The sequence below is a fragment of the Staurois parvus genome, unplaced genomic scaffold, assembly GCF_062004578.1.
Source record: "Staurois parvus isolate SC_StPar_1 unplaced genomic scaffold, SC_StPar_1.0 ptg000115l, whole genome shotgun sequence".
Taxonomy (NCBI): domain Eukaryota; kingdom Metazoa; phylum Chordata; class Amphibia; order Anura; family Ranidae; genus Staurois; species Staurois parvus.
In genome coordinates, this window is record NW_028317911.1 from 640362 (window position 1) to 656115 (window position 15754).

At 41.5% G+C, this 15754-nt stretch overlaps 1 protein-coding gene across 1 annotated transcript in view; it reads left to right on the forward strand.

Moving 5' to 3' along the window:
• The window catches only part of LAPTM5 (lysosomal protein transmembrane 5), a 54976-nt gene that overhangs the window by 25806 nt on the left and 13416 nt on the right, over nucleotides 1-15754 (forward strand). Inside the window, exons 2-5 of the mRNA XM_089671936.1 lie at nucleotides 2334-2424; nucleotides 8006-8079; nucleotides 11889-12017; nucleotides 12105-12233. Of these exons, the coding sequence (XP_089528062.1) occupies nucleotides 2334-2424; nucleotides 8006-8079; nucleotides 11889-12017; nucleotides 12105-12233 (423 nt within the window). The remainder of the gene's footprint in view (nucleotides 1-2333; nucleotides 2425-8005; nucleotides 8080-11888; nucleotides 12018-12104; nucleotides 12234-15754) is intronic.

Here is a 15754-nt window from a genome sequence, read left to right on the forward strand (position 1 = left end):
AAATGCAAAAAATTTAATTTGGGTACAGTGTTACATGACCACACAATTGTTATTCAAAGTGCTGAAAGCTAAAAATTGATCTGGACTAGAAGGGGGTGAAACTGTCCAGAAATGAAGTGGTTAATGGTCTCCACCTTTGCAGGTATGCTGGGGCAGCACACAAGCCTCAGTTAGGGTTTAGGGATGTAGGGAAGAACTGTTCTTGTGCATGTGGACTGTTTTGCACTTTTCTAAGTAAAATGCTGAAACATGAGTGCTTTGCAAGTAACTGACACATTTCACACGTAGTCTACAGCCTGGGTAACTAGACACATTGGGGTATGAAGAGACAGTGCTAAGAGTCATCCTGGTGTGAAGTCAGCCAAGTGATTATCAAGGGTAAGGGAAGCCACAGTCAGTCTAGCAGCCTGTCGTTAGCGTGTACCTGTTTCAGGTGGGGAGGCCTCCAGCAGCAGTGAAGATGTTGTCAGCACTCCATACGCCAGCAATAGCAATGGGATTGGATTGGAGGCACAGAGGTTCCCATTCTTCTATCAGGAGAAGTAGCAGCAAAAGCTGGACAGTGGATGTGGACAGGGCTAAGCATGTCCTACCTAAATGCAAGTCATCAGTGAAAGTGTACATTGTCACAGGGACCTGGGAGTTAACTAGAGGACAGTTAGTGTGCAAGTGTACATGGTGTACGTTCATTTCTAAGAGTGCAGGCCTCCCTTAAGATTGAGCATTCCTCCATGGCACCCTTAGCTTTGTCCCAGGGCATTGATGAAAACAGCATAGAGTAAAGGTACACCCGTATGTAAAGTAGAGTGACTCTGTTACAGGATCTTAGGGTAGCTCAGAAGAACTCACCCCTCAGTAGGCTTCTTATGTTACCCACACTTGGAGCCCAACAACGAGGTAAACATGGAGAAAGTGCCACTCACCTGCCTCATTTTTTGTAACCTCCCCCTCCCAAATGTCATTTGACTTCAAGGAATTTGTAGAGTTCCATATGAACCCTTCACATCTACTATCCTATTAAGAAAGTATAGTAATGTCTCATATCTATTATTCAGCAAAAGGTTTATTCTAAGACGGTGAATGCTCATGTTTTTGCTTCTTCAGAATGCAGGATAGCTCACTTAGGAAAACATTCAGAACATGGGGATGTCTTCCTAACTCAGGGATTGTGTGGTCCTACACATCAAGTACTCACACACTGTACATGCAATATAAACACATATAAGTCATGCGACATACATCCTGCTTGTGAAGTCCAGAGATAATCCCTACACTTTGCATTGCAGTAATTCCACACAGATTGTTCCATGTAGGCAAATAGAAATATTAAACTTAGAGTTAAAAATGTGTCCAATCCCAAGACCAAAAAATGGTAGTATTGCAGCTTACTTGTCTTTAGATGTAATGGTTACATTCATTTTTTGCACACTTTTTGCCCCTTTATTTCAACCCAGCAATCCTGACATTAACTTCTTTTCTGTTTTTGGGTGACAATTGTACTAAGCAGCATTGTCATCCTAGGACAAGAGCAGGGATGGACTGACCATTTGGAAACTCGGGCACTGCCCAAGGGCCCAGGGTCAGTAGGGGGCTCCATGAGATGCCCCCGGTACCTTTTTCATAGGATTTTTTGAGTTTGGGCAAGGACACAGGGGCCCCATGATCCCCTATTGCCTGGGGACCCCATGGATAAGAGGTAAGTTAGAGTTACATAACACTTCCCTCTGTTCTCCATAGCAAGGGGGAGTGTCTTGTAGTCCACGCAGAGAACACTGCTTACTGATAAAAGCACAGGAACTTATCAACTCACAAGATTTATGGCTGAACAGTTTTTTTTTGTATTTGTAGAATGCTATCATTTGTAATAAAATGCTATCAATGGTATATGTAACAGTCCAAATGGGAGAAAATAAGAGAAATTTTGATCTTAGAGTTTACATATACTGCAGCATCAAATGCTTGCTGACACTCTCAAATAAAAGAGAGGAAAAATAGAACCAAAGTCTGCCAACATGCTTTGCAAGGTATCATTTAATATGAAGAACTGAACAAACTAGAAGGATAGCAAACATAAATAAAAATGAAGATGAGACAACCTGGATATTTTAAAACCATTGAAGAGTTTCAAACCTACACTTATTTTTTTACATGGTTGGCATAGACATAGTCTTATCATTAGACACACGCATTAATAAGTAAAATAAAGGGCCCACTAGAGGAATCACTAGGTATTTATTGACCATAAATATTCTATGATGCTGTGCATAAAATAGTGCATCCTGTTCAATATATTGTGCAGCACCTTACACATATTCTAATTTTAATTTTTACAGATACTAAGCATTATTCTTTTAATCGAATATTCTGTTGAACTGGCCAGAAGAAAGAGCTGCTGCCTTGAGATCAGCAATTATATCCGCCTTGGTAAGCACACAGTCATTACCTGAAGCTAAGGCTTGTTTTGCAGACTATTAATATTTCTTATATGCGGTTGTGGTTTCCTGGACTTCTGCTTTTTCTTAAAGTGGCAAACCGGAAATTAATGTTAATCATCTACTGTGCTTGTTAGATGCTGCGGTTCTAGCTAAGTTATCAGTAGCTGTTTTTCAGTTTAAAATATACCAAAAATATAGTATGTTGTGATAGAGATGTTGTATGTGATGAGTAGATTAGCAGTAATTCATCACTGAGGAACATGACATTAAAAATGAATTGCCCAAAATATAATGGCAGACAGACATCACCCGCAAAATTTTCCTACTACCTCTATGGGTATGAATCTCAGGGGAAAACTATAACACTTGAAGTGGACATGTAAGCAAAGAGCTACATTCTCAGTTACAAAATAATTGTGAGCTGCCTTACCTGTCAAAAATGTGTAAGGGTCTGTGATGATGGCCTTTTGCTCACATCTGACAGGATTTGCATTCTCAACAAGTCCATGGAAATGCAAAACCTGCTTGAAGCATGCCATATACAGGTTGGAAAATGGTTAACTGCAAGTCAAAAGCATCTGTCAATAAATTCTGAATGATCCCCGCAGATTCTCAAACTGATGTCAAATTGATGCCATTGACAAGCTCAAAGCCTGTCGACTCAGGTCTAGTGCTGGTCTTTCAGTCTTGTAATATACACAGTCCTGCCAGATACCACAGCAAAGATCTGACCTCACTTTTCTCTTCTTAAGTTAAAGCAATACAGCTTGGTCATGGACCTTCCCAGCCAGTTAATGGATAATGATTAGAGAGGTGAATCAAGTAAGCAAAGATAGACATGGACAGGGCTATGGACAAGGGAGTACCACCAGTTCTGTACAGGGCCCAGGCCAGCAGGGGGCCCAGGAAGTTGGGTGAATCAGATGTGAGTAGGGAGGGTGATCGGCATGGCAGAGGGGCAATTACTGGAAATGATCCCCTTTATAGCGCTCTCTGCAGCAGCTGAAAGCTGACTTCCTCTCCTTTTCCTCCCACTGGTTTTCATCTGCTGCAGAGAGAGCCATACAGGGGATCAGTTCCAGTAATTGCCCCCCGGCTGCACCCATCACCCTCCCTGTGCATCATACATTTCCTTTTGCTGCATAGACCCCCTTGTGTGCACCCCACCCCCACAGCTCTGCCAGCTTCATTGTCTCCTTCTCAAAAGCAACTGTAAGCACACGATAGGATCCTTCAGGACAGAAAGTGGGGGAAGGGTCCAGTAAATATGTCACATTTACCAGCCCCTTCATTTCCTATATGAAAACAATGAGGGATCAGTACCAATTACTCACTGTGTTCATTCATAACTGAAGCATAGTAAACTGTAGGGTTTTTTTGGGGGGAGGGGGAGTTGTAAGATTGACTGTATGGGGCCCCATGGTGACAGTGATCACAGAAGGGAGAAGAATGTGCATGAAGTGATGAGGATGAGCATGACGAGAAAGGAAACTAATGCTCTAATTTCTGTGGACAGTTTAAAATATACCTGGTAATACCCAAGGACATGTGCCCTCAAGTGAGAAAGTTCTGGTCAGATATTACTAGATTTACTGAGGAGAAGCTGTCTTTTCCAGATATTTGCACCCCTATTTCTTGTCTTCTAGGATATTTCTCTGAAGAGGAGCTGCATGGTTCACACGCATTACACTGTTTCCTATTCTTTTATGCTAAAAAAAATCTCTCTTTCTTTAAAATGGAAATCCCCCTACCATCCAATTCTGGATAGATCTTATAAATATGGCTTTGCCTTTATATAAAATTACATTTGTCCAGAGGCTTTCTGAAAAAATTTAATATAATTTGGTCATTTTGGATGTAAAAAATGTCCATTACCATAGAGGAGTAATAAACTGCTCAAAAAATTAAAGGAACACTTTTTAATCAGAGTATAGCATCAGGTCAATTAAACTCCTGGGATATTGATCTGGTCAGTTCAGTAGCAGAGGGGGTTGTTAATCAGTCTCAGCTGCTTTGGTGTTAATGAAATTAACAAAAAGTGCACTAGATGGGCAAAAATGAGACGACCCCCAAAACAGGAATGGTTTTACAGGTGGAGGGCACTGGCATTTATTTCCCTACTCATCTTTTCTAACTGTTTTTCACTAGTTTTGCATTTAGCTAGGGTCAGTGTCACTACTGGTAGCATGAGGCGATACCTGGACCCCACTGCACAGGCAGCCCAACTCCTCCAGGATGGCACATCAATAAGTGCCATTGCCAGAAAGTTTCCTGTGTCTCCCAGCACAGTCTCAGGAGCATGGAGGAAATTCCAGGAGACATGCAGTTACTCTAGGAGAGCTGGACAGGGCTGTAGAAGGTCCTTAATTCATCAGCAGGACTGGTATCTGCTCCTTTGTGCAAGGAGGAACGGGATGAGCACTGCCAGAGCCCTACAAAATGACCTCCAGAATGCAACTGGTGTGAATGTCTCTGACCAGACAATCAGAAACAGACTTCATGAGGGTGGCCTGAGGGCCTGACATCCTCTAGTGGGCACTGTGCTCACTGCCCGGCACCATAGAGCTTGATTGGCATTTTGCCATTGAACACCAAAATTGACAGGGCCGCCACTGGTGCCCTGTGCTTTTCACAGATGAGAGCAGGTTCACCCTGAGCACGTGTAACAGATGTGAAAGGGTCTAGAGAAGCAGTGGAAAATATTATGCTGCCTGTAACATCGTTCAGCATGACTGTTTTGATGGTGGGTCAGTGATGGTCCATGGAGGGATGCACAGAGCTCTACAGGCTAGACAATGGCAGTCTGAATGCCATTAGGTATCGGGATGAAACCCTTGGACCCATTGTCAGACCCTACACTGGTGCAGTGGGTCCTGGGTTCCTCCTTGTTCACAACAATGCCCGGCCTCATGTGTCAGTAGTATGCAAGCAGTTCCTGGAGGATGAAGGAATTAATACCATTACCTAAATCCAATAGAACACCTCTGAGATATCATGTTTCAGTCCATCTGATGCTGCCAGGTTTCACCTATCTAGACTGTCCAAGAGCTCAGTGATGTTCTGGTCCAGATCTGGGAGGAAATACCCCAGGACACCATCCATCTCATTAGGAGCATGCCCTGACATTGTCAGGCATGCATACAAGCATGTGAGGGCCATACAAACTACTCAGTACTGTTTTGAGATGCTTCAATGAAAATTCCAGTAAAATGGACTAGCCTGCTGCATCAGTTTTTCACTTTGATTTTCGGGGTGTTTTGGAATTCAGTCCTCTGTAGGTTGATAATTTTCATTTCCATCAAACAATGTAGCATCCTTACGTTCCTAATATATTACCCAGTCCATAGCAGTATAGATAGCCAGCATGATATTTTCCCCCATTGAGATCTGATGTGTTTTCAAAGTCTTCCTTTAATTTTTTTGAGCAGTGTATATATTGAAATGGTGTCTACAGCTTGTAACAGAATTTATTTTGAGTAGATGTTTCTACTTTCTTTGATGTTCTTTGTAAGCTGAACTCTTGGAGATTATATTTGTGCAGTATTGCTTTCATACCCGGTATTCAAACTGACATTAGGTGAATACAAAACTTTCTACCTTCTAACAAGTCTATATTTCTTTGCTGGATGTATAAGTCGAAACACACTGTCTGGCCATAATATGTGTCATGGACATTTAGCTACAAAATGTTAGGCTAGGTTCACACATCTGCAGCTCTGCAAGCTGCATTTTGTGTGGGCACAGTATTGTTTACAATGCACATAATGTGACTGATGAATGGTGCTGACTGATATGATGGTTGATGGAAGATAGTATGTAGAAGACTGGGCCATCTGCTAATAATATGTATGAATGCTATGGTCCACTGATATAAAACACACATATATAAAAATGGCTTTTGTTGAGTCTACTAACCTGTGTCTAGTATTCTTTGGAAGAAGACACATTACTTATTGGGCAGGATATATGTGAAGAAGTGGTATCTCTGGGCTCAGAGATATGATTTATTTAAAATTCTGATTTTAATATACAGTATGGTGATATTCAAATTTAATACCTATTGAAGTTTTTGTGTCAAAGTAGTAGTTGTCTGAAGTAATGTACCTTAGTTGGCAGTGAATAATAATTCTGTTAAAAAGTGCACCTTTTTGCATGTTTTGCCTGTGTTCTTTTGGGTTTCCTTTGGGTTCTCAGGTTTTCCCTCACATTGCAAAGACATGTGGTGGGTTAATTGGCTCCTGTCTAAATCTGCCTTAGGTACGACTTAGGTGGGACTTGTCCTTCGGCAAATTTGGACCCGCTGTTGCACCATTGTTTCATGTAAAACATGCAGCTACGACTTTCATGCAACTTTTAACCACTTCCAGACCGGACACTTTTACCCCCTTCCTGACCAGGGCAGTTTTCAGCTTTCAGCACTATCATACTTTGAATGACAATTGCGCAGTCATGCAACACTGTACCCAATTGAATTTTTTACCATTTTTTTGAGACAGATAAAGCTTTATTTTGGTGGTATTTATGTAAATGAAAATGTCAAAAAATTTTGAAAAAAAAGTGTTTTTTTTTTTTAAATTTTGCAAATAAATAATATTTCATCATAAATCTTTGCCAAAATTTATTCCGTTATCTTTTTAGTAAAAAAAAAAATCCAAATTAGTTTATAACCAAAAATTATAATTTTTAAACATTTTCTTTTACATTTTTATTTTATTTTTTTATATTATTATTTTTTATTTTTATTTTATTTTTTTACATACTGTCACCCTAGCAGTACAGTATCACCATGGTGACACTGTACTACTTGTGGGGGGTGATGAAGATTTTTTTTTTTTTACACTGATTGCTTTTACACCCATATTGGATGTAAAAGCAATCATTTCTCTTTCTCTCTGTGTGCATTCTTGCATTCATTGAGAAATACTGAGTGAGCTGTGATTGGTCACAGCTTGTCACATGGTACAAGGCTGTTGTGAATAGCCTTGTACCATGTGGCCTCTGTGATCATTCACAGATTTCACACGTAGTAAGCAATGATGTCACAAGTGACATCTTGCTTACTACTTTGCATATGATCGCTGATTGGCCAATCAGTGATCACATGATCGGGACCTCGCACAGAGGTCCCGTCCGACGATCGGTGTTTCACTGTGTTCGGAGGACACAGCGGGCACCGGATCGCGGTGCTGCGCGCTCCCAGGGAGCGCGCACAAGCAGGGTGCGGGGAGGCCGTTTATAAACGGCCACCCGACCCTGCAGTGCCACCGTCCCGCCGTTTATATGCAACGGCCGGTCGGGAAGTGGTTAAGGGTTACCAGTGAAGTCTATGGCCCACAAGTTGCATGAAAGTCAGACCAAAGTAGTGCATGAACTACTGCTGCACTTGATGTCCAAAGTCGCATGACAAGTTGCACAAGTGTGAATGAGATCTCACAGAGAGTTGCACACAACTGAATGTATATATATACATACAAATAAGTATTTGAGGTTTCAGGTTTAAAACAATAGTTGTTTAAATATCATAAACTGGAACATGCCTTTGTCTTTTCTACTATCTCTTTTTCCATTAGATATAATCTCAAGTTATCTCCTGCTTGTGGTCTTACTTCTGATCAGCATCACCTTTTTATATGGTGTTATTGTGGTAAGTAAGTCATGTTTTTATGCTTTAAATTGACACCTTATGTTAAAAAAAAAGCTCTACTAATAAACGTTGGTAAATAAGTTGACCTCAATCCATAAAACAACCGTCAAAGAAAACAAAAACACTTGTCTTATGCTTCCTAAACCTCTATGAGAGATTTTATATATATATATATATATATATATATATATATATATATATATATATATATATAGTGATATAGGGGATGCTTAGTTCAGTGGTAGATGCGTATTTAAGTGAGTTCATGCCAGACAGGGACACATTTAAGGGCCTTTTAGCCCTTTGTATTAAACAGTAACTGAAAAGTCCTTTCAACACAAGGTTTCCCATGCAGGGAGGTTTCAACTTCACTCAAAATCATACAGTGAAATACTGAGCCATCTGTCTCTGTGGCTAGCAGTGCCTCTGCTCAGTTTGGTCTCCCAGACCACTGGCTATTCAGGCTCTCTCAGCCTAGGTGACAGCTCCTTGCTGTCCCTTTTCCCACCAGAGCCTGTGAGCTGCTCCTCACAGCACCCTCTCTCTTTAAAGGGACATTCTTGCCAACTTTGCCAACTCCACAGCTAACCTGAGAAACCCTCCTCTCCATCATCACGGGCTCCTGGGAGGTTTCTCCAGAGACTCATGGAATCCCTCCAGCCTCCTAGACTGGCCTCCTGGCCTCCACAGCTTCCTTAGCCTCTCAGACCCTCTCTTGGTCTCCCAGACTCTCATAGTTAGCCAGACTTTCCCAGTCCTTGGGCCCAGAATCCCCCTTACATAGGTTTTAGTCTCCACCAGGAGCTTTCAGCTCTCTCTGACAGGACTCTGTCTTCAGACTGCAGCAATAGTAACTGCTATTCCACCTCCACCACTTTTGAGCTATGCTCAGATCTGCCTTATAATGAGTGTGTGCACCTGGACACACACACACACCCTGCAGAAAAACATGGACACAAGACTGAAGACTCCGTCCCACCCAATCCGCTTTGGATCCTTCAGGCTTACAGCCCCAATCCAGACTTACCAAGTCCAGGGAAAGCTTAAAACATAGCTTTCTCTGCTTGCAAAACATTTGCTGGAACCTCTTAAACTAACTGTTTGAGAGCCCTGTGTCCTTTTCAAACCCATTTCCACAGTGACAGAGCCTCACACTATCACAATACCTCAATATTGAGTTGGCCCACCCTTTGCAGCTATAACAGCTTCAACTCTTCTGGGCAAGCTGTCCATAAGGTTTAGGAGTGTGTCTATGGGAATGTTTGACCATTCCTCTAGAAGCGTATTTGTGAGGTCAGACACTGATGTTGGACGAGAAGGCCTGGCTCACTGTCTGCGCTCTAATTTATCCCAAAATCCCAATCGAGTTCAGATGCAGCCCAGTCAAGTTCCTCCACCCCTAATTTGCTCATCCATGTCTTTATGGACCTTGCTTTGTGCACTGGAAACAGGTCATTTTGGAAAAGGAAGGGGCCATCCCCAAACTTTCCTTCAAAGTTGGGAGCATGAAATTGTCCAAAATGTCTTTGTATGCTGACTCCTTAAGAGTTTCCTTCACTGGAACTAAAGGGCCAAGCCCAACCCCTGAAAAACAACCCCACACCCTAATCCTCCCTCCTACCAAACTTTACAGTTGGCACAATGCAGGTAGACAAGTACCATTCTCCTGGCAAACCCAGACATGTCCATCGGATTGCCAGACAGAGAAGCATTATTCGTCACTGCAGAGAACACGTCTCCACTGCTCTAGAGTCCAATGGCAGCATGCTTTACGCCACTGTATCTGAAGCTTTGCATTGCACTTGTTGATGTAAGGCTTGGATGCAGCTGCTCGGCCATGGAAACCCATTTTATACACCTGTGGCCATGGAGGTGATTGGAACACCTGAATCCAATGATTTGGAGGGGTGTCCCAATACTTTTGGCAATACAGTGTATATGTTTATAAGCAGCAAATATAGAAAAATTTGTAGAAAATAGGACCTGTGTGGGGCGTTCTCATCATTATATTCAGAAGGTTGTAATCAGAGATTAAATTAATATCTTACTGACCCTGAAGCAGAAGGATCTTTGGGCCGGTGAACTGGTCAAATGCTGCAACTGGTCTACAAACATCAAACATGCAAAGTTCAGACCAAACCTTATCTCTAATTTAAAAGTGTATCTAAAGGCACTTTATTTTAGTGTAAATATCTTGTGGAACAATTAGAACCTTTCTGAAGTGTTTACTACTGTTTGTGTCCCCACAAGAGAGATTTACATTCTTTATTTCTACTGGTGACTGCTGTCACTGGAATTAAAAGTGAGCAAAGATCCAAAATGTTAGCTGTCACCAGAACTGTAAAAGAAGGGAAATCTTCCAATAGGGATATGCATTCTGATGACAACTTTCTAAGAGAGGATTTTCTTTACTTTGAAGAAATTTCCTCACACTTTCTGTTGTGTATGCAAGACAGACAATAAAAGGAAACTTCTTGAACGGGACACAAAAAAAATCTGACGTGGGTTTTAACCATTTCCCACTCCTTCCAAAATGAACAAAATCTAGTATTACAGCTAAATTCAGATGAAATACATACATCATATGGGAGCAGTTTTACCATCTAAAAGGAATTGTATTCCTGTCCATCTGGACCCGAGATTTACACAGTTCTGCCTCATAGTACAGTCCTGGCTGGCAGGGGACGACTATTTTTTCTGAGCTGTAGTTTCACTTTAGCTTACAAGCAGTGCATGTTAGTTGCAGTCATGTACACTGCTGTATGCACACTATACATCCTATAGTCCATAGTCTATAGTCCATCCCCAAAGCAAGCAAGAGAGGGTGGTTATGTTCCTACATGCAATGAGACCATAGAGCGAACATAGCCACCCTCTAACAGAAAGTCAGATCACAACAGCAAAAAAAATTAATTTTTTTAGCAATTTAGAAGAGGCTGAAAGCAATTAAGTACTATCCTGAGTTAAGATTGCATACCTATTGATTTTTTTTTTAAACCAGAGTTTAGTGTCGCTTTAAGGTAAGCTCTGTTGTGATGTACTTTGCAAGACTTTCCCCTTGTAAATGAACCTACATTTTAAATGTTTGGAAAATCTCTTCTACTACATAGTTCATTTCAGGAGTCACCTAACTAAAATGTAAATTTTATTCAAAAATACATTGAATTGAGTTAAAGAGGGTTTATTACAAGTCTCAGATCTCGATGTATATGTGTCTGAACACATCTGTTAGTGTCTAGGTGCCTAATTAGCTCTGGTTCTGCAATCATTAAAATTGGCAACATGATCTTGGGATTTGCCAGTCGGAACATCTTTATACAGTAAATTAAATCTCAGCATCATATTATGTTCTTTGTATAAAAACAGAAAATGGAGCTCTTTTGTTTCAGAATGTTAGAGAATACTTTTATGGGGCAGCAAACACAGGGCAGACTCACACTGCCCTGCTGTGCTGTCGCTAAAGAACAAGCTAACCCCCAGTTTCTGTGGGTTAGCTACGTTTTCCCCATAGACTTCTATGAGGTCCTTCAGTTTTGGTGCAGTTTCAGAAAGCCCACCAAAACTCCTGCAAGCTGCATCTTTGGTGCACTTTCTGAAACTGCAGCAAAACCGCAGGACACCTAAGCAGTCAATGGGGAAGCGCAGCTAACCTGTATGAAAATTGCAGGTTTTGCTGAGCTGTGCCTGAGCCACAGCGGGACCACCTTGGGACAGTGTGAAATCCTAAAATTATATTATATATGGTGAGAGTCTCTTTAGTATGAACACATAACTGTATTTATCCATTCTTTCTTTTTCCTGTGTTTTAGAATCGAAGATATTTGGTTATTCCATTTTTGGCTTTGCAGACAATGGATTTGTTCCTAAGTTTTCTGATGTTCTGTAGTTTTTACAGCGATATGCCTTCCAACCAAACATCTATCACTGATGACAAGATGGTGCGTGATGTCCTCCAGTACTGTTATTAGTAGTCACTTATTATGTCTTTACAACATATAACTCCTTTATTCTTCCATTATTTTCAGGTAATTTCTGATCCTGACACTCCATTTGGAGTGCAGAAGGTCTGTGAAATGTGTCTAAGACTGATGACATTTTGTAGTTGTTTTGTGGAAGTGCCAACCTACCTTGATCTCAAGCCAATAAGCTACATGGTAAGTAACAACCAAAAGCTTACTTTATTAATAAGCCGGGGGAGGATGGAGAGGGGGGTTGTAATCTACACCCTAGTTTGGGTTCACTCCGAATTCGCAATCTAATATAGAAGACATTTCTTAGGTTTAAAATGACCCTTTACTTCACTTGGTTTTACAAGAAAGCACAAGCAAAGGTGATGGAGGTGAAAACTACCTCTTTGGTACATAAGTACCATGACATGAACCATCAGTTGTGCACCATATCACAATACTGTTGCAAAGATGCTAATTACCCAGTGTTCAATTTTATTATGTTTAATGAATAGGAAATATTCATATTATAATGATTACTGTTTCTGTTCATAATCATTATCATCATCATGCAAAAACTGATTAAGAGTCATGGTTTCCTTCAGTAGCTTCCTCCATTATTTTCTGTCCTTGGTCATAGGCCACCATCCCCTGCTTCCAATCTTGCATTTTGATTTACTTCATCCGCCATCTTGTTCTACGTCAGCCAGTATATCTCCTTCCATCCAATCTTGCTCCCCAAATCAATTTTGGTCTACAATCTTCAACCACCTCTTTAATATGACCACAGTATTTTAAAAGACTTATAAGAGCAATGCATATAATGTCTGATAAAATAAAATCATTATATTTTTTATAAAGGTTTCTATTTCTTGATTGCCACATTACATTTTCAAATACACCTCCCTATATTCCCCTGAGCACCGTCCTACCAAATACATTCAGCCTTTCCTTATATTCTTGTAACCAGTTTAAATATTCAGTTTTATACATGACAGTTAACCTCATAAGAGTTTTTTTATAGCTGGACTTTGGTTGTCTTTTCTCAAAAGTTTGCATCTCAATTAATTTGCGCATGAGGATCTGCTGCCAACAGCTTCAGCTCCGTCACTAATACAACGCTCTGATTGTACCTTTAAACATTTAAGAGAAATATTTACCGTATTTTTCGCACCATAAGACGCACTTTTCCCCCCCAAAAAATGGGGGAAAATGTCTGTGCGTCTTATGGTGCGAATATGGATCGGCTGGCTCGGTACTCCCGCCGCCGCCATGTTAGAATACCAGCCCCCCCTCCCCAAAGGTCCGCAGTCTCTGGTCATCTCCTTTACTATGTCCACAGTCTCTGGTCAACTCCTGTACTATGTCCACAGTCTCTGGTAATCTCCTGTGCTATGTCCGCAGTCTCTGGTCATCTCCTGTACTATGTTCGAAGTCTCTGGTCATCTCCTGTACTATGTCCGCAGTCTCTGGTCATCTCCTGTACTATGTCTGCAGTCTCTGGTCATCTCCTGTACTATGTCCTCAGTCTCTGGTCATCTCCTGTACTATGTCCAAAGTCTCTGGTCATCTCCTGTACTATGTCCACAGTCTCTGGTCATCTCCTGTACTATGTCCGCAGTCTCTGGTCATCTCCTGTACTATGTCCGCAGTCTCTGGTCATCTCCTGTACTATATCCGCAGTCTCTGGTCATCTCTTGTACTATGTTCACAGTCTCTGGTCATCTCCTGTACTATGTCTGCAGTCTCTGGTCATCTCCTGTATTATGTCTATTTTCCATCAATTTATCACTTTCCATTACTAGTATAAGCCACGTACTAGGTTTTCCCCTGATTAACCATACAATCCCATTCTACGAAAGAAGAAAGAAATCATGCATGTTCTAGTGCCTTGGAGCTTGGATTTGGGTATTTCCATATCTTGCAACAGTGTCTGTTTCACCAGAGTACACTAAAATATGACCCAGTGGTCGGAAAAGAGGTGGGGTTGGTTTGCTTCTATCCCCACTGAGCATCTTTCAAGTCCTCCCTAACCCTCCCTCTCTATGCTTCTCTTCTTTCGAGACTCACTGCATTTGGCTGTTTCCTCCCATTTCTCTGATGATTGCGTGATCTATCGACCTCCTGGACCGGTGTCCCGCTTTCTTGATGATTTCTCCGCCTGGCTACCCTACTTTCTCTCCTCTGAACTACCCACTATCATTCTTGGAGATTTTAACATCCTCATTAATGTCAACAACTCGGCTACATCCCAACTCTTTAACCTCCCTGGCGGTATGATTATTTCAGATTTTTGGTGCTGAAAGCGGTACCATTTTTTTGCATGGAAATATGTATTTTTTTTATTGTAGGCTGTAATTTTTAGGAATAACTCACTGAAATCTGTCCGAACAAGAGTCTATTAAACATCCCGGGTATGATAAAATTTGAAACACAAAATCATAAATTATAATTTAATAAATAATCATAAAAATAATATAAAAATAATAAAAAATTTAATTCAATAATATAATCAAACCAAAAACACTGAAATGTGAAATATAGCGCCAAGTTCGCACATCTCTGAGCAAAGTTGCAAAATCGTTTTCAGTGTCTGATGACGAATTTCCCCCACGAATCATTATCACTCAATTCTGCAAGTGGTTCTGATTTACTATCGCTGTTCTCTAGCTGATCTAAACCGCTTTTGACCTAAAGGGACACTTTTTGGACGCCATGGACATTTCTCAGTTTCCAGGCAGAAAGAACAGACAAAATGCAGGCAGGGCACAGGACAAAGCACTAGGGACAATATGTATGTGAAATTGGTTGAAACAGCAATGTTTTACTATGAAAAATGTAAAAAAAAAAAAATGACATTTTTTAAAATTTTTAAATTTCCCGCCGCCGGCGGCGGCGGCGGCGCCCGTACGTCCCGACGTCACAGGGACAGGACACAGAAGCCGGATGCCGGCATCGGCCGGAGGAGATGGCCGGGGACGCTGCAGGGGACACATCGTGGGAGCGCAGGGTAAGGTAAGTGAAGACAACATGCCGGAGCAGTGCCGCAGGGTAAGCCCGAGTGTAGCTCGGGGTTACCGCTTTTGGTACTGAAATGTTACCCCGAGCTACACTCGGGAATACCGTCAAGGAGGTTAACCTAACCTCATCTTTTGCCTTAACACAATGGACACAGTCCTCCACTCTGATGGGAATACGTTAGACCTTGTTTTCTCCCATCTTTGCACTCCCTACAACATCACAAACACCCCCTTTCCTCTCTCTGATCACAATCTCATCACCTTCACATTGTCCTCATCTTCAAACACGTATCCCTCCAAGAAGCAAACAATTACCCGCAGAAACCTTCACAACTTTAACCCTGCTCCTTTCCACTCTGCAACTGACCGCCTCTATGACAGAATCTCTCCCCTGTCCTGCCCTGACCTGGCCACTGCTGTCTACAACAGTTTGCTTTCATCCACACTAGACTCACTTGCTCCTCTAACAACACTGATGACACCAGAAACCTTAAACGACATAGTCGTGCGCTGGAGCAATTGTGGCGTAAAACCAAATCTCACCAAGCATTCACCCTATATAAATCTGCTTTTTTAACATATAATTCCTCCCTCCATGCTGCCAAACAAGCCTACTTTGTCACTCTCATCAATAGCTTGTCATCCAGTCCTCGTCGTCTCTTCTCTACTTTTAACTCTCTACTTTCTCCACCTCCACCCAGTACCTCA